The sequence below is a fragment of the Rousettus aegyptiacus genome, unplaced genomic scaffold (assembly GCF_014176215.1).
Source record: "Rousettus aegyptiacus isolate mRouAeg1 unplaced genomic scaffold, mRouAeg1.p scaffold_m13_p_2, whole genome shotgun sequence".
Classification (NCBI taxonomy): domain Eukaryota; kingdom Metazoa; phylum Chordata; class Mammalia; order Chiroptera; family Pteropodidae; genus Rousettus; species Rousettus aegyptiacus.
Window position 1 is genome coordinate 139,956,188 of NW_023416295.1, and position 24,454 is coordinate 139,980,641.

A 24,454-nucleotide genomic window follows, 5' to 3' on the forward strand; every position below is an offset into this window, starting at 1 on the left:
TGAGGAAGTGCAACAAATATATTTTCTGACTGCTGTTTTCGTTTTCAGCACCCATAGAAACAATACATTGTATTCAATAATGCTATCATGAACTGTTTTCCTTCAGTCCTTACACATATAAAAAGCCATTGTCCTAGAGGCAAACTCCAATTTGCAACCTAATCATTCCTAAGCAATGGTCAGAGGGTAAGAATTACATAAGGCAGAGTCAAATTTCCTAAATTCCTATTTTATACCACAGAAATAGCAAAATAAAAAGAAATTTTTGACTCGGGCTTTTACAGATATTAAGCATATAAAAAAACTTAACTATAAAGAGCCATATTATAAACATTGTATGTCTTTTTAAATGTTTTGTTTTCCATCCTATAAGGACTGGACGGACTGAGATCTCACCAAAAACTTCACAGTTACCAACTTCTTTTTCTAACAAATCTCATTATGGCAAGTATGCACTTTCCTTTCTTTTGAAGGACCTTTGAACCATTTTCAGACTTCATTGGTCTCACTTTTTTCCCAAGGCCAATTCACAAACACACCCAAAAGTCTTCAACTGGTGCAAGGAAACCTACTCATCAGTGACCCTTTTCTTCCACCTTCAAGTTGCTAATAAGCTTCCATGAAAGATATTCCTGTAAGTCAACCATTCCTATTTACATTACCAATCACCATTTCAAATATATGTAACACAATTTGGTAGAAAGCATTTAAATGGTTACGAATTTAGGGAGGAGAGTCTTCTTAAAGGTTGCCAAAACCTTTCCACTGAATCCTAAAGAAATGCCACCTATTCTTTGTTTGAGCCTCGCCTCAGGTCTTGCTACAATTAAGCACTTTTGAAGTGAGAAAATTCCTCCGTCACAAATCTTTGCCTAATTCAGAGTTTTATGGAACTGTATAAAAACAGTCCATAGTTTTCCCACCTCAGAAATAAGCCTGTTCACTTTACATGGGTTAATTGTATATCTGAACTACATGTCACTGAAGTTTTTTTTTTTTTTTAAATCAACCTGTTTTTAAAATCATTATTTACTGCTTTAGTCTGGTGTTAAGTCCTTTCAAATACCGTTCCTTTTTCAAAACTGTCTTTCTTCACAATCAAATGCAAAACACTGAACTTGAAGGTTATATCATTCGTTTCTTTCTGGCTTTTCGATGACTATCAGTACTATGCTCTCCTGGAATAACATATTTTCTTGACATGATAGTCTGTTCTTCACGAACCTTTTCTTGGCCATAGCAACAAGCAAACACTTTGAGGAATGTGACAGCTTACAAACAAGAACTGAGCTTGGAAGATAAAACTTTTGCTTGAAGAATAGCTGGGGACAGGATTGAGGTGAGCCACTGTGACCACATCTCCGAGCTGATGGTTCAATGAACTTTGCCTAACTAAGAGGGCCAGAGGATACATTTGTCATAAAACACACCATAAAACCAGACGGCTACTAGCCAAGTACTCGAAAATCTGGATCACTTAAAGTAATTCTCTAAGAAAAGAACTGATCCAGAGGTTTTATTTATGTAGATGGCAGAGGTCAGAAACAATAGTTTGAGATATGTGTGGGTGGTTTATACATATATCTTACCATAAAACAAGAGTTTCAGTGTTTGTAATCTCCTCCCTACCCTCAGAAATATTTATCTAAAAAAAAAAAAAAATCTACCTAAACATCTACGTAGACTAACTGAAACCAGGAAGCTAGGTGCACACACCCAAGGAAGAAAGAAAGAAGTCATGCTGCTAAAAGACATGAACTCACTCACACGGGGCAGGGAGCAGTGTTCCTCCTCTTCCCGGGTCCAAAGTACTTCAGTTCCTTTTTGTTTAATCCAGATAAAAGATAAGTTTCTACTATTTTGTTTATCTAAATCTCATAAACTGGAAATGTAATTTCTAACAGCATATTAACTAAATAATGAATGCTGTGGTTAAGACTGTGGGCTTTAGACCTGGCCCAGACTCAATGTGTCCTGGTTCTACTAGTTTATGATATGAGACTGTGGGCGAGTCAGCAACTTTTCAGAGGCCTTGGTTTCCTCATGTGTAAAAGAAATGTAACAGTACACGCCTCAGCAAAATGATGGGGGAATTAAATAAAGCTGTATATTTAAAGCTTAGGGCCTGGCATGTAGAAGGCCCTAAAACACTACAAATAGTGTCCACTCCACAGCACCATCTCCTAAAACCCCCTCTGCTCTCCCAAGCACTTCTTAACACTCTGCATTCATTCCCGGGCCTGTATAAACTCTCCCTCAAACATTCCCCCACAACCCTAGCCTCCTATGGTTCTCCTGCCCGCCCCCTTTTTCCAGTTCATGCCCCTATAAAACCAATATGGAAATGAAAGAATTCTTGATGGAATGAGGAGGAAAGGAGAAATGAGAAAGCAAAGCTTTCAGCACCCTCTTTGGCCAAGGGAGCAAAGGCTGGCAACATTCATCTCATTGATAGATTCTCTGGTACTCTGCCCTACCGCATACACACAGCTCAGCATGTCCACAGAGATTGGTTTCGAGAGTACCACCTATTTTGGAACACCAGGTACAAATTAGGCAAGTCACACGTATTCTCGCCCATCGGCACATGGCACTCTACTAAGAATTATATGACCCACCAAAAAGTCTAGAAGTTACCTGTAATGTGAAACTAAACAATGATGTATACTTCCCTGTAAGTCACAAAAATCTTTTCCAGTACATTAAAGTCACAATAAAAACAAGAAGCAAGAAGCAGTTTCAAACACAGGCAGTTCCCTTCTCTGTTCCAAAAAAAAAAATTAGAACAGAAGGTACCCAAAATGACCAAGCAGAGATGATGGTAACTGGAGGTCCTGTATAGCTAAAACAACATTAGTGATCCACGTGGTTTTAAGTCTATACCTAACTTACATATACTTACACTAACACAGCGGTTCTCAGCCTAGGCAATTTTCACTCTCAAGGAATATTCGGCAATGTCTGGAGCTACTAGTATCTAGGGAAGAGAGGTTAGGGTGCTGCTAAACATCCTATGATGCACGGGACAGCCCCCACGACAAAGAATTATCCAGCCTGAAATGTCAATAATGCCAATATGAGAACTCCTACATTAACAAAATACCTTGTTGATGGTCATCTTAATCATTGTAATCAGTGTCCGCAAGGAAAATCCTTTGTTTACCAACCACTTTCATTTGTAGAGAACTTTAAGACCCTTTATCTGCATTGTTTCTTTTGATCCAAGGAAGACATGAGGTGGACCACCAGAATCCATAGGAGAAAAAAGAAGCCTAGTGGTGATTTAATGACCAGAATGCATTTCTATTATGTTACACTATATACCTATTCTGGTACATGAAGTTATAATTGAAAAATATTTTGGTTGACATTTCTGGGAAATTATATACTATCTTGCTGTCTACAGTGCTACGTATTAAACTTTTTTTTATAAAAATGTGTAAATACTCATTATTGAAATGGGTGGTACTGTTGCAAATTTTTTCTATTCATCTTGTCAGACCATCGATTTGTCGCGACATCTAAAAGCATACTATTGTAGCTACTTCCCTCCAGAGCCACTCTATTCCTCCCCTAATCTGTGACTCTTCACCCACTGTGAGCAATGGAAAAACTAAAAGGAAGTTTATTAAAGAATTTGCTGAGTGAAGGCTAAAGTGATCAATTTCGGAGTTTTCAACAATATTTTAAGAGCAGATACTTTTTTCTTTCAACTTGGGCTAATGCCCTAGTGGGTACTATTGTTATCCCAAGTCTGACCTATGTAAGTACACTGTTATTAAATGTTATATGTTTCCAAACCATTTGTATAAAAGAAATGAGAATTTAATGTTTTCTAAGATGAGAAGAAATGGTTCAATGACCATTCCTGCATACTTCTACTTCCATCACTGAAATCAATAACATTCTGAAAAAAAAAAATTTCACGATGAAAAAGAACGTACCATGAAAAATGTATATGTGATATGTGGGATGATACAGTGAAATAATGTACAATAGTAGGACTGTGTGTCTGGAAATGATTTTACTTTTTCTGAAAATGAAAGGACACTAGTCAAATACAAAACATCCAAAAGAAAAAGAAGGAATTCATACGACATGTTAATATCAGTTCACTCTCTAAGATTTTAGGAGTAAATACAAACATCTGCAAATGTGAAATCTGCTGGTTCTACACAAATAAATACCATGGGAACCTGTCTGCAAGTTTTGCTGCATTACATTTATCAGATATCCTCAGAAGGGCCCAGACCAATTCCAATCACCAATTAAAATATACAGAAACACCATATACATATATAAATAAAATCTGTAGCTAGCATTTATTGAGTATTGAATACATAAAGGTACCAAGCTTTATATACATCACTTAATGTAATCATTTGAAACCTTACCAAATATTTTCATTATCCTGATTTTGTACAGAAACAGCCTTAGGAAGGTCATGCAACTGCCCAAAGCTGTAAAACAGCAGAGGCAGGATTTGACCACAGGTCTGACTGACTACTGAGTCACCTCGCATAACTAGTTTTATCATACATTTAAGAAATGAAGCTACTCCTCTAAGAACAGAAATTCTCTTTCATTCACCACTACATTTGATTTTTAAAAATCTTACTTGCTTCTGCATGACTTATATGCAGTACAGACAAAATTCAGTCAGAACACCACACGGTGCCTTTCCACATTGTGCAGATTTTTAAATTAGAATAAATTTGAACCTTGTTCACAAGTTACTCATATTCTAAATGTTAATATCTTCAGAAGTTTCAAGTAGTTCCATTTTCTTAACATAAAGCACCAGGAAGGCAATTAAGTTAATTATACCCATAAAGAAACCAGAGTAGGCCCAGATGCTCTGAAACACTAATTTGCATGAAGGAAATGACCTTCCTGAAGACAGTGTGATTAAAGCTTTCTTCTTTGAAAAGGCCATACTATTTCAAAGTAGCTAAGAAAGGAATTTAGCATAAGAATTCAAAATTATTTCATTGGCATGAAATTTACCGGGAATGGAATCAACTTTTCTGTAGCTAAGGAAGAACTTAACGCAAGCTAACACAGGAGGAACAAATTATAGTGGTTTAAGGTTCTCCTCCATTTTAAACGTGTAGATAGCAAGTTTTAGAATGTACCATTAATGAAAAAAGCTGGAAAGGGATGAAATGTATGAGGAACCTTAAAAAACAAGGGAAAAGGCTCAGTTTGTTACTTAGTTCAAGTTAATTATAGTATAAGATAGCAAATCCCTTTGCTTTACCAAAGGATTTTGTTCTCTTGCACCCCACCCACCAATCATAATAGAGATTTTCAATGATGTAATTTTATCTCAAAGAAACGACAGTGGCACAACTTCAATAGCTATAATTAAAGGATACTTTGTTACATAAAACAGGTACACTTTTGAAGGTCATAGTTAAAAGCACTTTTAAATTGAATCATCTATCAAAGAACCAAGGAAATTTATTTAAAGGAATCCTATTTGAGGGAGGAAAAAAAGTGAGTGAAGAAAAAAATGAAGGTAAGATGGTGAAAAAGCTTATTTATTAGTTGTAGGATATTTAGCAGCACCTTAACCTCTCCTCCCTAGATACCAGTAGCTCCAGACATTGCCAAATATTTCTTGAGAGTCAAATTGCCCAGGCTGAGAACTACTGGTTTAGTATATTTATATTAGGCACTGGGCTGGCATAAAATGTGCACTTTGAAAATGTAGCACTTCATTCACTCAATTAGAATTTCACAAACACCTAATAAGAGCCAGGAACTCTTCTAGGTGTCCAGAAACAGTGAGGAACAAGACAGATATAGTCCTTGCTCTCATGATGCTAACAGAAAGGTTCGTTTTAATGTCAAAGTGATCCAACAAATTAATAAAAGAGATGATGAAGAAAGCTTCTTAACCTGATGAACTGAGGCCTCATGCCAACTCTTTGCTCTACCTTATCCTTACTTAAATCAGTTTGATCTCATCCTCAGCTTTTACCTGTTCCTGTCAAGACAGCAGCCCACGAGGTCCCAATTGCTATGGCCACTGGTGCTTTGGAGCAAAGGGGCTGGCACCCTACTTCTAAGATCTGTGCAATGCTCACCTTCACCACCCACCCCAAACACACACCCCACCCCCTCTTTTCCTGTCTCACAGACCAGCTGCTGAGAAGGAGTCCTCAGGGCTAAGCTCAGTGGTCTCCATACTGGGAATCCTGACTGTACACTCCTTTTAAAAAAGAGACTGCAGTCTACAGCCATGCCATCCTGAAAAAGCCCAATTCTGTCTGATCTCAGAAGCTAAGCAGGGTCGGGCCTGGTTAGTACTTGGATGGGAGACCACCTAGGAAAACCAGGTGCTGTAAGCATAAAAAATTTTTTTAAAAAATAAGGGATTTGTAAAATGACAAGGTCCTTGCACTCTGTGAGGTCAAACCGAGGGTTGCCTTGCCTAAAAAATAAATAAATAAAATTAATAAAAATAAATAAATACAAAAGAAACTGCAACGGACAAACCCCCGGCTCTTATGGGGTTTTATGTGTGCACTGGGGGAAAGGACGGGGGCAGGAAATAAGATTTAAAAAAATACAGAGTTAGATAGTGGTGTTATAGAGAGAAATATAAAACAAGGTAAGGAGTATGGGAGTGGAGCTTCCTATTTTAAATAAGGTGGCCAAGGAAAGGCCTCAACAAGAAGGTGAATTTAAGTAAAGATGTGCAGTGTGTATCAACTCGACACTTTTTAAACACTAAAAGTAAGGTTTCAAGTGACTGAAATTTCATATTAGTCAAGGCTTTCAAGCCTACAATAAAAAGTGGTGTCACTTAACACGTTAGCAAACAGAAAATATTAGAAGAAAAAAAACTAACAAAGGGAAATTATTTTCTTCATCTATTCTTGGGGGTAATTACTAGATAAAAGAAAATAAGCAAACATAAACTATTAAACTTTTCCAAAAGTCCATCGCTAAGCCTATTTTTTGAAAGAGCCACTATAACATGTGCAGAAACAAACTGTAAGAAATTGGCTTTGGGACCCAAAACAAGAAATAAAAATAAAAATCCTTTTTAACATGAAACAGTATAAATTGTAGTGGGACCCACAAATCTCAACCAGAAATTGACAATTAGCAAAAGGGCCGTGGGAATAAATATCCTGAAATAAGGGCTTTGGGTATATCAGTGATACATGCAATTGCCAGAAAAATTTTCCTTAAGTTTACAGAAATAAGCCACCACCACGACCATGAGAGACAGAAGCACCCACTCCGGCCTACAGGCTCGTCAGAGAGCTTTCATAAGGTTACATGATGTCAGCTGCCCACTAACAGTGGGGCTTATGTGCATATCTTTTAATTCTTTTTCTTTTTTCTACCTTCCCAAAACCCACAATGTGGTTAAAGCCATTCTCCCAGGTTAACAAAAACATACAAGTTGCTCATTCAGTTCCAAAACATGGAAACTGGCATGAGTTCCCAGTGAAAATGAGCTCAAACTGGGCACCACACTGACTTCAGAACAATGACTGCCATCGTTGGCAGTTTCCTCCCTGCTTCCCCCTGAATCCTTCTCTTCCCTTCTTTTCACTGTTTTCATAACCAGAACTATAGAGGGGCTCTAATTAGCACCCTACTCAGTTCCCTAGTTCTCGCACGGTGGATAGCATTTTTAAGAATGACTACTTATACCCCCTTTTTTATATTTGATTAAAATTATTGAGGTGACATTGGTTAATGAATCGCACTCAATTTTTTATTACCCTAAAATGTTCAAAAGAATGGGGGAAAAGCTATGCAAAATTCTCTTAGGAAAATTAAAGTGGGTTGCCAACATACACCAGTCGGATCATGATACTGATACATTAGTATGACATACATACATGTATGTGTGCATTTATACAGACACATTCTATTATATAGTCATTCGTTACAGTTCTTTTGTTTTAACGGGGTAAAAAGAAGTGCAGTTTTGCCTGTTTTTGCAGAACATCTAAAATTAACAGGATTCTTGAAAATTAATATCATTTACATAACTTCAAAGTTTAGTAGGCAACTATCACCCTGCTAATGAGATGTGACATAATGTAGTCAAACAAGTTCCTAGAAAGAAAGCAGCAGAGGGCCCGATCAGGCTTTCCCAAGAATTCTGGGTGCACCACAAAGGTCAGGAAGATACTCTTGTTTCCATTTCCCGAATCTTTTCTAAGAATATGTATTTCTTTCTCCTTGAAAAGTTTGTTTTTCCTCACTCGCTAGGTAAAGTTGATTAGAGAATTGCTTCTATATTTAATACTCTGGATAAACTGGATAAAAATATCAGAGAAAAGTGTTTTCTTCATTACTAAAGATCAGCAATTAGCACCTTTATGTTTAGAGATGTTAAAAACTGACAACAAGAACAAAAAGGTTATGAGAGATAAAAAGTGCAGGGATTAAGAATATGAATTTAAATCCTGGCTCCCCTAGCCACGTGAACTTGGACAAATTATTTAATCTATCTGGGCTTCTGATTCCTATACAATGGGGATAATGGGTCCTATTTGTGATGATTGAGTTCATGCACCTAAAGCACTAAGGACAGTGTCTGACCGACAAAGTAAATGCTTAATAAATGATAGCTATTATTATTATTATGACTCTTAGGATTATTATTAAAAGAGCTAAAGAAGCGAGCAAAGATAAAAAGGGATAGCCACATATAGTATGTTTTGGGTTTAGAGGAGGGGAGGGAGGAATTCGTTAGTCAATATTTTCAGTTATGTAATCCTGGAATATATTTCATAATCTTTACTATTATCCAGAGGGAATAGATATTGTGTAATTATATTTTAAAATTTAGGCCAGTCTACATTTCAATGTCTCACAATTTTTAAAATACCATTAATTGAAAAAAGCATCACAATTTTGGAGATATTAAAAATGTGAAAAAGTGTACATTTTAGGTTTGATGAAATACATTAAGAGATGGAAAACAGTAGCGATATTTCAGGTGTCAAATATTCCACAGTCTCATATTTTTCTATAAGAGCTAGAAGCTAAAATCTAGCTTCTGATCGTTCCTAGTTTCCGCTTCTCAGATTATTTTTCAAGGCAAGCCCATTAGAGATGAGCAGAAAAGAGGAGGACTTTTGTTAGTTTTGATCTTAAAAGCCAAGTTCTAATAGAAGGAAACTGTAGGCAAAGAAAAAGGCTATAAAAGAAGAAAAAGAGACAGTAGGAACAGGAAATGATAAAGCTATAAGATCCACTCCTGACAACATAACAAAGCATTCCAGGGCGTTTCAGTAAAGGAGCGACCCAGATCCTACAAATCTCAATACACTCTTGAATCGAACATATTACAGCGTCGGAAAGGATGCCAGAAATAATCGGCATCCTTAAACCAAAAGGGATATCTAGTCCATGAATTCTCAAAGAGAATGAAGTATTCTATGCCCATGCCTTTCTAAATACACCCCTGTACAAAAATTGCTACATATTCCTAAAAAAGACATCTGAATGGTGTAGACACAGAAGGAAGGCCAAGAATTACTGATGTTAGAAGGTTGAGTTTGTAAACTGGGATTACTGATCAGTAAGGGTTACATCTGCCATTCTGTCTCTAGAGTACAGCAGATAAGTCATCCTGCCTCTCTTTGAGTATTCTCGTTAATAAGGAATGGAGGACTACCAAAGGAACTCAATTTTTTTTTTGACAGTGTTGTCAGAAAATTCTTGTGTCGAAGCAAGATGTGTCAATCCAGTTTGGGGTTCTTCTGTTTATTCAATATTTATTGAGCCCTTGAATGGACCTTGAGGAGCAACAGATGACTTGAGTTGGCAACTAGAGGAGCAGGAACAGTAGAAAACCAAGGAGAACTTTAATGAAGAAATGGAGGTAGGGGTGGCTCCACAGTGTAGTGGTTAGCACGCCTCTTTTACACGCAGAAGGTCCTGGGTTAGCACTCCAGGTGGAGCCACAGACCATACCCTGGGTGTGCCTGGTGCCCCAGGAGCACCAGGCCCCAGGGGGTGCGCCAGGCCCCCCGAATGCGCTGGGGATGCTAGGCCCCAAGTTCACTGGGGATGCCTGGCCCCGGTGCACCTGGATGCTAGTACACATCACAAGCGTGTGAGAGGAGACACCCCACCTTCAGAGATCCAGTTCTTAAGGGGAAACGGCAACATCCATAGGTCAGGGGTAGAAGTGTGTGTGGGGGGGAGGAATTAAAGAGGAAAAAAAGAAAAGACATGGAGGAAGTTGGCAAGATTGAATGCAGGAGGATTTTTTTTTTAATTGGGTAGAAAACAAATAGAGAAAGCTAACAGAGGGTTGACCTCACGTCCTGACCTTTCACTGTGTGGCACATGGAAATGATCATTTGCCACTTGAGTCACCAGGGAATCAATGTTAAGAAGAGGAAGCTAGAGATCCAGTCAAGATGGCGGAGCAAGTAAACACTGTGCTTGCCTCCTATCGTGACATCAAAACTACAACTAAACTACAAAACAACCATCATTGAGAATCACCTGAAGTCTAGCTGAACAAGAGTCCCACAACTAAGGACACATAGAAGCCGTGCTGAGACTGGTAGGAAGGGCAGAGATGTGGAACGGGCTAGTTCCATACCCACATGTGGCAGTTAAAAATCGGGAAAGATGCCTTGTCTGTGGAATGTCCCTGAGAGGAGCAAGGGGATCCCAGCCCCACACCTGGCTCCCCAGTTCAGGGTTCCAGTGTCTGGGAGAGAAGTTCCCACAACTTCTGGCTGTGAAAACCAACAGATTGTGACTGAGCGAGATGAGGGCTGCTGGAGTCCCCAGGCCTTCCCCATTAAAGGGCCCCAGAACGGACTTACTTGCTGATGGACTCACTCGCTCTGTGCTCCAGTGCTCAGACAGCAGCTCCCCCGGTGTCAGGGACACTTTAAGAGGAACTGAACTGTCTAGCTTCAGGGTGAGGGCTGGAAGAGCAGCTCTCTTTCTGACAGAAGAGCTGGAAGAAGCCATTGTTCTTTTGTCGAGCCCTCTCCCACCCTGAGGACTGCAGGCAAGCACGTCATATAGCATCATATCTGAGTCTCCATCAGTCTGCCTATCGCTACTGGCTCTACCCTGGTGATTCCCTGAGGCCCTGCCCCGCCCCGCCTAACCTGCAGGGCCACTCAAGCCCCTTCCAGTGGCTTTTCCATGCACATGGCTTGTCTTGGCTCACACTGCAGACTTTCCTAAAATCTCTCAAAGGTTCACAAACCCTAAACAAGCAGTATCTGGTCTTGGCTTGCCCCAAACCTCTTGCTATGTAGCCCCAAGCCCAGCACTAGTGGCTGCAGGCCTCAGTTTTCAGCTTAGCCTCTCCCAGGCACCTCCAAGCCCAGCACAAGTGGCAACCATCTGCAGATCACTTTGTAGCTCATACCAAATGGCCTCCAGCAGGCCATAGGCAGCAGCTGACCTTGGCCTACAAAAGAGCCCCCTCAAGAGGCCCCAGAACTAACACACTTGATGGTCAGATTCAGACTACACCAGACACATCCGAAGGGCAGACTGGGCAGGCACCAGAGCCCCACTAAAGTGAATCCTGCTCCACAGAGTCAACTCCTACACAACATCTCCTCCACTGTAGTCCCAGCCAATCCTCATGTTCAATCAGCCTGAGGGTCAGTCCCTCTCACTGATGTGCAAATAGCAATCTAGACTCAACTACAACAGGAGGGCATGCATAGCCCACAGAAGAATCACACATGGAGTGCCCAGCTCAGGCTCAGGTTACCAGGGAGACTGTGCTGCTGGGCCGCACAGCACACCTACTACATAAGGCCACCCTACCAAGACCGTGAGACATAGCAACTCTACTGAATATATGGAAACAAAGACAGGGAGGCAGCCAAAAGGAGGAAACAAACATGTCTCAAATGAAAGAACAGAACAAAGCTCCAGAAAAATAACAACGAAATGGAGGTAAGCAATCTTCAAAACACAGGTTATAAGGATGCTCAATGATCTCAGTGAGAACCTCAACAAAGTGATAGGAAACATAAAAATGAAGATAAAAAAATAAACAGTCAGAAATTAATATAATAACTGAAACAAAGAATACATTAAAAGGAATCAATAGCAGATTAGATAAAGCAGAGGATTAAATCAGTGATTTAGAAGATAAGGTAACAGAAAATACCCGATCAGAACAGCAAACAGAAAAAAGGAATCCAAAAAGTGAGGATAGTTTAAGGGGCTTCTGAAACATCAAGTGTACCAACATTTGCATCATGGAGTACCAGAAGAGAGAGAGAAAGAGCAAGGAATTAAAATTGTATTTGAAGAAATAGTGATGGAAAACTTCCCTAACCTGGTTAAGGAAATAGATATACAAGAGACTCAGTTCAGATGGAAAGATACACAGACTTAAAGTAAATGGATAAGAAAAGACATTTCATGAAAATGATGAAAAAAAGAAAAAGAAAAAAGCTAGGGTAGCAATACCAGACAAAATAGACTTTAAAACAAAGATTATAACAAGAAACAAAGAAGGACCCAGTAATCCCACTTCTGGGCATTTATCCCAACAAACCCAAACCACTACTTCAAAGGGACATGCAAATACATATGTTCATTGCAGCATTATTCATAATACCCAAGATATGGAGGCAACCTGGGTGTCCCTCAGCAGAAGTGGTACATAAATACAATGTAATATTACTCAGCCATAAAAAAAAAAAAAAAAAAAAAATCTTGCCATCTGAAACAACATGGATGAACCTTCTAGAGGATATTGTGCTGAGTGCAGTAAGTCAAACAAAGACAACTGCCATATGATTTCACTTATACATGGAATCTAAAGAACAAAATAATTAAACAAAACAGAAACAAACTCATATACAGAGAAATTTTGATGTTTGCCAGATGGAAGAGGGCTTGGGGGGATGCATAAAAAAGGGACTGGTATAAGAAGTACAAACTGGTAATTACAAAACAGTCATGGAAATGTAAAGTACAGCATAGGGAATATAGTCAATAATATTGTAATAACTATGTATGATGTCATATGGGTATTAGATTTATTGAGGTGATCACTTCCTAAGTTATATAAATGTCTGATCACTATGTCGTACACCTGAAGCTAATATAATATTGCATGTCAACTGTAATTAAAAAATTAAAAAATTGTAAAAAACAAAAATAACAAAAGTACAGTGCTGAGAGCATAAATAAATTTTGTTGTTTAAAAAAAGGAGAAAGCTAGGTTTCATTCTGGAAATAGAGGAAGAGGATGGTGGTTCTGTGATGCAATTCAGGCTTTGAGGAAGGTTGACATAAACAGGGGTGTGGCTCAAGACAGCACAGAAGGAAAGACTGAAGAGAGAGGCCAGCAACGAAAGGCAGTTTTGGCAGGGACAAAGGGAGAGGGCTAAGCATAAAACGTTATGAAATGGGATGGAAAGACAAGTGCCTAGAAGAGCTTGTATCTTGGGCAGTAAGTAGCACTCAGTAGGTACCAGTATAAACAACCAATCACAATCTAGTGAGATAGTGTGAGATTTAAAGATACACATGAAATCAAACGAAACCAGACTGTGAAGATAATGCATGTGTCAATCCTAACAAAAGTCCTAAAAAATGATTTGAATATTTCCCAAGCACTAATCTAAGCCCTTTAAGAATATTAATTTTTTTATTCTTCTAATAACTCCATGATGTAGGTAATATTTATATTCCCATTGTACAGATGAGGAAACTGAATTAAGAAAAAGAGCCCTAAATCACCCAGATAACGACAAGAGAAAAATTCAAAGCCAGCCAGTATCCAGAGCCCACACTGGAGTTAACCATCACAGGATATTCTTTTCACCTTGATCTCTAGGCCTGCAGACAATACCTGGTCCATAGTAACCATTCAAATATTTGTTGAAGGACTGAAGGATCCCTAGCTTTATTGGGATTATAGGAGGCAAACTTTGGAGGATTTAGGGATTTGATAAGAAAACAGAGATATTGGTGGAATGAATAGGCCTCTGAATGGAACTTGAGGAAGAAATTCTTTTTTTAACCTGGGATAGAATTCCAGATTGTCAGGAAGATGCAGCTCCAAGCAGATACATAAACCAGCAGACACAGGCATACAGGTGACCCTGAAGGTCCAAGTTAGTTGTGTAGTCTTCACCAAAGCTAGATGCAACAGAGCCCAAGTGTGCCTTCCTCTGAATTACAACCACTATGATGACTGCTCTTCCACCCAACACTGCCTTATATCCTGATTTCTTCATTATATATCACGTTCCCTCTTCTAGGCTGCAAATTACTTAAGGTCAAGGCATTTGTCTTATTCATCTTTGGATTCCCAGTCCCAATGATCATATTGTAAGTGGCCAATAAAACAGCATTAAGGAAGCATGTTTTAGGGAAAAAATGTTACACATTAGTCAACTTTCTGCAGATGAAATGCAGATTACATTGTTTAAAAGTTTCATTTTTCTATAGAGGGTTCTAAGTAATTATTTTTAACCAAATATGGCTATAATTTGATAATGTCATATACATTATTCTGCACTTGAAATTATAAGCAATAACCCTTCAGTATTCTTCAGTTGGTATATTTTACAATTTATTTGGTTCTACACACTGACTTTTCACCTTCTAAATGTACTCATTAGCATATATTTTAAAAATACAAATAACCTTATTGGAAAGGCATTTGCACTTTTTAGGCTACAATCAACATGTGTCCTAACACAAAATCCTGCCTGCCAGAGGCCCCAGGGAACAGCCTAGCCTTGTGTGCAGCAGGCTGGACATTTAGCTCAGTAAAGTCCCCAGAACAGTGTGGCTGCAGGTGGTGAAAATGGACAGTTTAATTCTGGTGAATGGGTGAAGAGGAATTTTCCACTTGAATAGCTAACCTTGTAATCCGTACTCTGCTCTGCTTCTGCAAAACATGCTTGCTTGCTATAATCAGCTCCTTGTCCTGTTTCTGTAAACATGCAGACCGACTCTCCCCTTAGGAATGCTTTGTATAGATAACAGAGGTATTGCCTAAATACTTGTAACCCATAGCAACTCCTGGGGTCTGAAAATCAGCCCATGTCAACGTGGGTATAAAAGCAAAATCACCCCTAAGCTCGAGGCCCTGATTTTCAGAGCACTAGCTCTTCTGGGACCACCGGCGTAATAAAACTGAGTTCTCCAACCCTCCGGGTGCTGCTTGATTTCTTGCTTATCTGAGTTTTGCAATTTTTCTGCAACAAGGGTACATGCGTGAAAGGGGCGCAGCAGCTGGGTTTGTCTTCCATCTATTCCTGCATAAGTGAGACAATCATACAAACCTGACGTGGGCTCCCAGAATACTTGTTGGTGCTAATGTCCACTTTGTCAACTGCACTCAAAAAACAGATGACTAGTTCTACACAATGCTCTGCAAATTATGCCCGATTTATTTCTGAAAACACATACAATTTGTAAAGTGTAATCAATGCATAAGTAATCCAGCTTTTAGTAGGTCAAGTAAGGTTACATATTTGTATGAATTTAAAAGGTCCATCTCTATACTGAGGGATTACTGGTAAAGGTTTAACCAAGAGTCACCAAGTGATTATTTTTAGATATGGAATATCCCATTACAGACATCAATAACAGGCAATTGGAGAACCATACATGGCTTTTGGCCATGGGAAGGATGTGATCAATGCCCAGATTTAAGAAAATTAGTTTGGGTGGGGAGTGGGTTGTAGAGTGAATAGCGACACCACCCGTGAGAGAAGTGGGCCTGAAATATGACAAAGGTGCCACCATGAAAAGAAAGGGAACCAAGAAGAACTGGTGGCTGACTGAGTGGCAAATAGATGAGGGAGAAGGGCAGATTTAAAATAAACTTTAAAGCCTAACAAAAGCAAGGTTGGTTTATACCTCCATGGAATGTCAAGAGGAAGGGCTGGATTGCATCAGAAAAAGCAGTTGCGATTTGGCCGCCTTAGGACATTTACATTTCTTAAGCAGTTGCTTGAAAATACTGAGGAGTTAGAGAAGCCCAGAGAATAGAAGTGGCAGGAAATAGAGGATGGAGGTTAGAAAGGAGAAAAATGGGCTAGCCAGAGGTAGAAGCCTGGAGATCCTGTGAAATAGAAAAATCAAGAGATCTCGAGCAATTCAGAATAAAAAAAAAGAAAGAAAAAAGAAAAAAGAAGAAAAAGAAAAAAAAGAGTTAAAAAAGAAGCAAATGCCACTGAGAAATTAAGAATAAGGACTGAAAACAGGCTATTAGGTTAACACTTGGGAATTCACTGCTGACTTAGAGCACTGATCCAGTGTTAGGAACAGAGGCCAGCATAGAAGGATGTAGGGAGAAAGATAAAAAAAAAAGTGGCTGCAGCAAGGAAAGCAGATATGGTAATTTAAGGAAGAAAGCTCCAGAGACTTTAAAGGTAAAACTCTAGGAAGACCTCATTTGGAGGGAAGAGAGGGAGAGGAGGGAATGAAAACAGGTCGGCTGAGCTCACATCAGATACTCCTATTGGATATAAATTGTGTATCAACATAAACTCTACTCCAACATGGTGGGGTTGAGAAACAAGAGCAAAGTAGAAAAGGAAGATGTAGAAAAACGAAATTAGAAATCAACCAGAAATGGGCAAAAAGTTTCCCAAAAAGTACAAAGGACCCAGATGATGTGTTGGCTAAGGGATGATCTATACCATTCTTTGCCTTGCACATACAAACCCTGGTTGCCTCTGCTCAGGACCAAAGGTGGAATTTACCCATGTTTGGAAATGCAGTCATTCATATATCTGGTTGCATTCAGAATCATCAGGTGCACTTGTTAAAAATTTAACTTCTCTAGCCCTACCCCTGGAGATTCTGACTCACATCTAGGGTGTGGCTGAGAATTTTCAATTAGCACTCCAAATAATTCTGTTGCAGCCAGTAGGATGGCATTTAGAAACCAAGCAAATCATCAGAATTATCTGACATACCTTTCAAGCTCCAGTGGCACAACTGGCTAGAGATGACTGACTGACTACTCTTTAAACTGCTCTTGGAAGGAAATCCAAGAAAGAAAAAAAAACTCTTCCTGGTTCTTGTTCCTTTGAAGGACGTTCCAGTTTCAAAGTCCATCTTTAAGCAGCTTCTAAGAAACTAACGATATTAATGTCCATCATAAATTTATTATAAATCTTTAGATAAATTACTTGTTTAGGCCACTGCATTAAATATAACATACATTCATTCATGTTATAAATAATATTAGGCCTAACGTGTGTAAACATATATGACATAATTGTTATTTCATTGTACTTTGCCTTAAAAAGCCCTGGGACGTCTTAATAATGAGCATTACAAGCATGTGAGAACTAAAACCAGAGAGATCTGGTTTAAATACTGACTCTGAAACTTAGGTTGGTTATATAGCATTACAGGTAAGACTTTCTGAAACTTGTTTTTTTTTTCTTCTCTAAAATGGTAACATTATCTCTTATCTTGCTGGGTTGTCATAAGAATAAGAATTATAAATAAAATACATACAGTCTTGATTCAGAGCCAGCATTCAATGAATAGTATTTATTCTTACTGCTCTTACCCAGATTTCCATCCCTTCCCCCACTCCCAATCAAAGGTGAAATTAGTCTTCTAAAGTGCTCAGGATATTCAAATAAATGTTGAAAACCCAAGTAGTCCAGCTATAGTGAGAACTATAAAAAGGAATTCTACTTATAGAAAGCTTGTATGTCATATGATGTAGAGTCTTTCACCACAAAGCACCCAGGCGCTCAATAAAGAACAAAAGATATACTTTTAAGTACAGTGCTGAGATCATAAAAAAAAAGGTTACTAAGGACAAGAGAAAAGAAAAAAAAAAGAACTATAAACCTAAACTTTAGTGGCAAAATAATTTGTAAGCCCATGCTGCCCTGGGGGCAACCATTCCCTCCCAGGAACCTAGACAGAGGCCAGGACCTGAGGGCCTTGCAGGGGATGATGGGGAGACTTGACCTTGAGTTTGTGAAATGGGAAAGGACTGAATCTGAGAACGGACACCAGTGTTCCATATTGAAGGAGCTACATCTTGGGTAAAAGAGTAGCCTAGGAAAAATCTGCCTTCCAGTTAGGCAAACTGATGACCTACATCAAGACTAAATTAATTAATAAAGATAATGATGCTGATCTCCTCTGAGTAAGCCTGAACTTAAATTTACACCATTTTCAAGTCAAGGAAAAGCCTGGCTAATGAAAGTGGTCTTGGGTTGCAAGTAGAAACAAACATTTTCTTCAGAAAGGCATCTTCAATACAGACCCTTCAGAATTCCCATAAAACTAAGGAATAATTAAGGAAACATGCTACTTTGAATAACAGCAGGAAAAACATTCAATAGATACTTTCCCCCACTGCCAAGGGCTTCAGATACTCAGACTATGGAAAAAGCAAAACCACATGAAAAGTTGAACCAAAAAAAAAAGCACAAAGTAAAAAAATTTTAATCCTACTGTGCGTGTATGAGATATACACACACATACACACACACACACACACACACAGAGAGAGAGAGAGAGAGAGAGAGAGAGAGAGAGAGAGAGAGAGAGAGAGAGAGAGAGAGAGAAACATATATCTCTTTAATTTTTTTCCCCCTCCATAAGGGAATTATGAGCTGTATGTTATGTGTGGTAAGAGTAAGAGTATATTGCCTTTGATGCCAAGCACACTTGAACTTGAATCCTGACTAACCAAGTACCAGTTTATGATTCCAAGAAAGTTAGCAAAATTTTCTGTGCCTCAACTTCTTCAGCTGCAAAATGGGCATAATGCAGTACTACCTACCTACTAAGATTGTTGTGACAAATTCATATACATTCATATTCATAGCAGAGATCTAAGTATAGAAATACATTCAATAAATAGTAGCTTTTATTAACATTCACAGTGTGTCTCCTATGAACCAGTCCTAGTGTCAGACTCTTTGGGACAGAGATGGATAACGATTCCTTGTTAGGATACTATCTGGCACACTTGTTTAGTGCCAGAATTCTCCTATATAATTATACTTAATCCTCCCAACAACCTTACAAAGTATTGTTATCTCCATTGTCCAGATGAAGAAACTAAGAAATTAGTTAAGAGACTTGATTGAATTCTCATAAGCAGTAACAGAGGGAGAACTAGAACTTGGGTGCTATATGACCCCAAAGCCTGTCTTAATTACCTCACCTCTCTGCTTTCCCTAGATGAGAAGATTCACATTCAGGTATATAAGGAAGATGCAGTTATCAGAATTGTAGGGGGGGAGGGCGGGGCTGAAAAGCAGAGAAATCTAAAAATAGTGGGTTTCACAATCATAGAATATAACACAATACTCCTAAACTGAATTCTCTAATAAATTCTTGAGCTTTCAGTTTTTGTTCCTTCTTCAAAAGGGTAAGTAACAATTGGATTAAGAGTAACATCCGTTCTGTATGCAGTAGGTCTGTTATAATTTTCATATATAAATACTTTTCTAGGTATTATAGAGTAGATTTGCACTTCGGGGGAATTTAAACCTAGCTTTTGATGAGGAGAGGATTCTACTGATGATAGATAGTTGGATGAGACTTAAAAGGCAGATTTGATTTGAAGAAGAAAGTACTTTCTAAAATGTTTTTGCCCCATAAAATTGAATATGGTGTGAGTGGTTATTCAATAGTATAAGACTACCCGTCAAAACACTATCTCATTCTTCAATAGATACTACAGATTAAATTACAGTAAAGAGAAACAATTGTATCTAGAAAGATATACTTTTCAACCCAGAAAATAATAAGAGCAAAAACTTTGATTTCTTCTTAGTAAACAATACTGAGACAATGTAATAGACCTAGAAAAGTTATTGTAGGTTCTCCAACTCATGAACAAAAAAAATAATGCTCTGAATTTTCTCTAAATAAAAAATAGAATCGAAAAGGAAAAAACGGACTTTCTTCAATAAGTACAGCTGCCTTGTAGAAAATGATTTATAGACTGCTACAACTCTACTCCTACTATGAGGGCGCATTTATCTTTTGCTCACCTGCTCAGAGTTTGAAACTTAAAGCAAATGATTTTAAGTAAAATGATATTTAAAAAACCTGGATCCCATTATCCTCAAATTGAAAACAGCTGGCAATTAAGACATAGGCTAGCTCAAACCGAAAAATTAATTCATAAATAACTTTAACACAAACAATATATTTTCACTTTAAAAGGAAGAAACATTCTGCCATTCATTTTAGAATGAATCACAGCTAAATCTGGAAGATTTTAAGAGATTATCTCAGCAGTGTCCTCATTTTGCAGATGAAGAAGTTGAGACCTACAGCACTGTAATTCGGTTACTAGTTTACGTTTTTTCTCACATTGCTATTTATGCCCTTATACTGTGGCTATAAATTCATCATAATTGTTAGTCAACTCATATTTTTCTGCCCTATGACTGCTACAGCTTCAGGACAAGGACTAGATAGAAAATTTTAAAACCTCCAATACTCACCACTTTTAAACCATTGTAATAGTTTTGCTAAACCAGAACTAAATGAGTAAAAGTGAATCAAAGTATGTGTATTTCTGCTGCCTAAATAAGGGTTTTGCCTCATAACTGGTATACAAACACGACATCTCTGGCTATGGCATAATAGGAGCACCAAAAAAAGAAGTTTTTTTTTTTTTAAAGGAAAGTTTCATAAATCAAGAAAAATATCTCTAGTCTGTTCTAGTTTCAAGCTCGCCTTGGGAGAAAGGAATGCCTTTGAAGAGCAAAGAAGATGGGCTTGAATAGATCTTGAGGATTTCTTCCAACACAAGACTCCACGAGAATTCAGAACTCAAAGTACCTCATTACTGATATCTGAATTTATCAAAGGAAAACAGCAATAAGAATTAAATTTCCTGATATTAGGGAAATGCTTTCTTATGAGAGGCTTGCAGCTTTTTCACACTCAGGAAAGGAGTCAAGGGTCTTTTTCAAAAGGGAAAACCGGAGCATTCATAACAGGTCCGAGGTCACTCAACAGCTCCGCTGCTGGAGCGGAATAAACATCTGCCTCCCCCCAAGCACTCGTCCTTCACCAAGACTTGCCAAAAGCAGAAATTGAGCAAAGAAGCTTCAGTATTTAGAAAATGGGCATTATAACCAAACTTTTAATAGTTATACCTTTACTTCCGGAATTCTCGGATAACTGACCTCTAGGGCAAGTTCGGCTCTACGTGGGTTCCTGCCCAAGCGAGGTCCTTGGAGGGAAGGGACAAAATAGGTAAGGAGGTAGTCGGCTAAGCGCAGCCCTCTGGGAAAATCTCCCCGCCTGGCTCCCTTTGCAGCTGGCAGACCCCGCGCACCTGCAGGGCGCTCCGCGCGTCCCTCACCTGCATCAACGCCCCCTGCCCATCCTTTCTCTCCGGGGGCACTTACCTGGGGCGTCTGCCAGTGCCTGGCCCCTGAAGGTGGCCGTCTCGGTCCATCTCGGTTGCGACAAGGGCCTGCTCCAGGGTCGAGGGGTCCCAGGCGGCAGGTAGGAGAAGTTGAATTTCCGTCGTATTGCCACCCGCCTGAAGTTGTAGCCGCCCTCGCTGCTCATGGTGTCGGCTTCGCTCCTGGCTCGGCGCTCTCTCCAGCCCTGGTCTGGACACAAGTGCGCGCTCGGCGGGCTCCTTTCGGACATCCGGACCCGGGTGGGTGTTGCCTTCATGCCAAAGCTCCGCGCGACCCGAGAGGGGCAACTCCCGGGCTGCTCTGCGCCGGCACCCCTCTGCTCCAGCGTCTCCTCTGCTAATGCCTCCTCGTCCCTTCCTTCCCGGGACGCTCAGGGCCGCGCCAAGAGTCTGACACTCGGTCCCTGCGACTCCCGCACTCACCTGACGCCGCTACCGCAGTGGCTCGCCCGGGGCTGCCTCCACCCCCTCCTCTCTAGAGCCAATGGTTGGTGGCCTCCGAGGGCGGGACGAGGAGAGCACAGACAGTTCAGGCTGTTTGCGCAGCCAAGCCACCGCCGCTGCCTCTTCCTCTCGCCCGGGAAGCAGCCAAGAACTCGCTGTGCCTAGTGGAGCGCTCTGGGTGCGGCCGCAGAGCAGATTCGCCACTGGTGATCCCTCCCCGCCGCGCTCCGCCCCGCCCCGCCGCTCCGAGCTCGCTCATTGGCCGAGAGGAACTGCGCGGCGCTCACCTGCGGCCGCACACCTGGGGTGCTCAAAAGGTCAGCCGCGCTTACCTGCGAACCACGCTCTGAATTTGGGAAAAAAGAGAAGATAATTACAGCTGCTCTGGACTCTGCCCAAAGGCTTGCCGTCCTCACAGACCCACACGCCAAGGGTCATACGTGTGTCCCAAGTCGCTGTACTGAGCCCTTGATAACAATCTTATTTATGTGGTGGAACTATCCAATGGGTTAAGTATTTCAGATAAGAAAACCAAAGTGCGAAACCGACACTGAGTCACATAGCACTACAGAGTTAGAATCCTTACCCGGCTCTCTGCACCAAGGTCTGTTCTTATCTCTCTGAATTAAACCATCTTGCCAGGAGCATCAGCCCACAGAACGCTGAAGGTGTGTGTGGGAGAGAAGAGGGAGCTAACAATCTACAGGTTCCAGAAGAGTATCAAACCCTCCATCACCATGAACTTTCAAGACTTTATTAGTAACGCACTATAGAGTCCTTTTAATTTGTTAAGTAATTTTTAACATCAGCTAAATACCAAATTGAAGAAAATACATTTTAAATTGGTTTGCTTACCTGAATTTTAAAATTCACTACTCTCTCTAATAATAGAGGGTCCAAAACCACAAAGATAGGAGGGGAAAGGGCAGTATTCTAAGTGCCCCAGCTCAAGCGGAAAGAATTCACCATCCCTTCCACCTTGGAAACCCACTCCACATTTATTCAAATGGTCCCTCACCCAGGTAACATTTACCCCATGCTTCCTGAAGTAAAGCCCATAACCCACTCTTCCTCAAGAAATCCTTTAGGAGGTCAGTTCAACTGTTTCAGCCTCCTTGGCTACTACTCCAATAAATATACTCCTGAGGAGAAGGAACTATGCCCCTAAGTTCTAATGCATTTGTTCAGACCTTGTCAAAAGGAGCTTTTGTTCCCTTCAGATTTATTATCCCTGTATCACCGCACTGCACCTAATCATTGTTTATTTTTCTGTGTAATTGCAGTGTTATTTACTGTGCCATATAGTATCAAAAATGATTTAAACAAGTAGTTTCAAATATAAATACCAAAAGAGGTTTTACCTCCATATACATAAGTTAACTATAAATGTAAATTTCTAATAAAATTTATTTGCTTCAATAGAAGAGTAGTATCGCAGTAACTAATACTGAACTAGCAATCTAGTTTAGAGTAACCTATTTTTAAGAGAGAAGACACTGGCAATCTTCTCTCTTAAAGAACTGATTACTAATGAAACTTAAAGGAAACCCCTCCTCCCAAATTCTTTGTCAGTAGATGCTCACTGTTTCTATAGAGAACTGCTGTAAACACATCTGTATAGAGCAAAATGTATTTTACTAAAGTATTTTGGGCAGCAGTTTAATGCTTCTTCATTTAGATATTTTGAGTTGTTTATGTTATATGTGTTTCTGTTACTTGATTCAGGTTGTTCACATTTGCCTCATAATATATTAGTTCACATTAGTGGATGTCTGTACTTTCAGATAGAATTTTTTATAACATATCATCTGACATACCTCTATTGATATTACTGCTGCTTACTACTTTCAGATAAAAAAAATTTCTACGGGAGTTAGTATATAATGACTACATTTTGCAACACTCAGTGAATGAGTCAACCGAACTTTATTTGACCTCAAGTTATCTTAGAGTAGAACAAAGTACTGGATATCATCTTATAGCCTTAATGTACTATTTTATTGGTTTATATAGCTAATAGGAAGTTTGTCACTAACTCATTTATACATACTGAGTGGAAACTGTGCCGGGTCCTGAAATACAGAGATGTACACAATACACAAGTGCTTATACTCCATATCTCTGTGGCCGAGACAATGCTGAATGCTGACCGAATCCTCTATCACTTTCCTCGGGGATGCAAGAAGACTGATTTAAACCCTCCTTTGTAGTTAGGTGAGCAGAAGTGATGTGTATTACGTAAAAACCTGGCTTCTGCACCCTTGTCGTGAAACTCTCTACTCCTCCTCTCCAACTGCCAGCTGGAGTGCAGCGGGGCTGGTAGAGAAACCTGGAGTCCTAGACCATGGAGGAGTCACTATATACAGAAGAGCTGATGCCCCAGAAGCACCCTTTTCCTAAGAATTAATATAATCACAGGAAGAGTATGAACTGATTCATGTTCCTTAAATTTTATTTTTATATTTTCCAGTGTAGCAAAAATTATATGTATATGGATGTCTCAATTCTAATTAAAATGTTTTAAACCAAGATTCCATTTAATTTTATCAACATAGCCAGTCTGATTGTTCTAGTTTCTAACAAATGAAATAAAACCAAAAAAATACTCAGGAGAAGAATAAT

The 24,454-nt window shown here is 39.5% G+C and overlaps 1 protein-coding gene and 1 pseudogene across 1 annotated transcript in view; one reads left to right on the forward strand and one right to left on the reverse strand.

Moving 5' to 3' along the window:
• The window catches only part of FGD4 (FYVE, RhoGEF and PH domain containing 4), a 165,372-nt gene extending 143,367 nt beyond the window's left edge, over positions 1-22,005 (reverse strand). Inside the window, exon 1 of the mRNA XM_016131352.2 lies at positions 21,369-22,005. Coding sequence (XP_015986838.2) covers positions 21,369-21,645 — 277 coding nt within the window. The 5' untranslated portion in view covers positions 21,646-22,005. The remainder of the gene's footprint in view (positions 1-21,368) is intronic.
• On the forward strand, positions 6,238-6,356 carry LOC118614713 (annotated as a pseudogene).
• Positions 22,006-24,454: the final 2,449 nt, after the last annotated feature.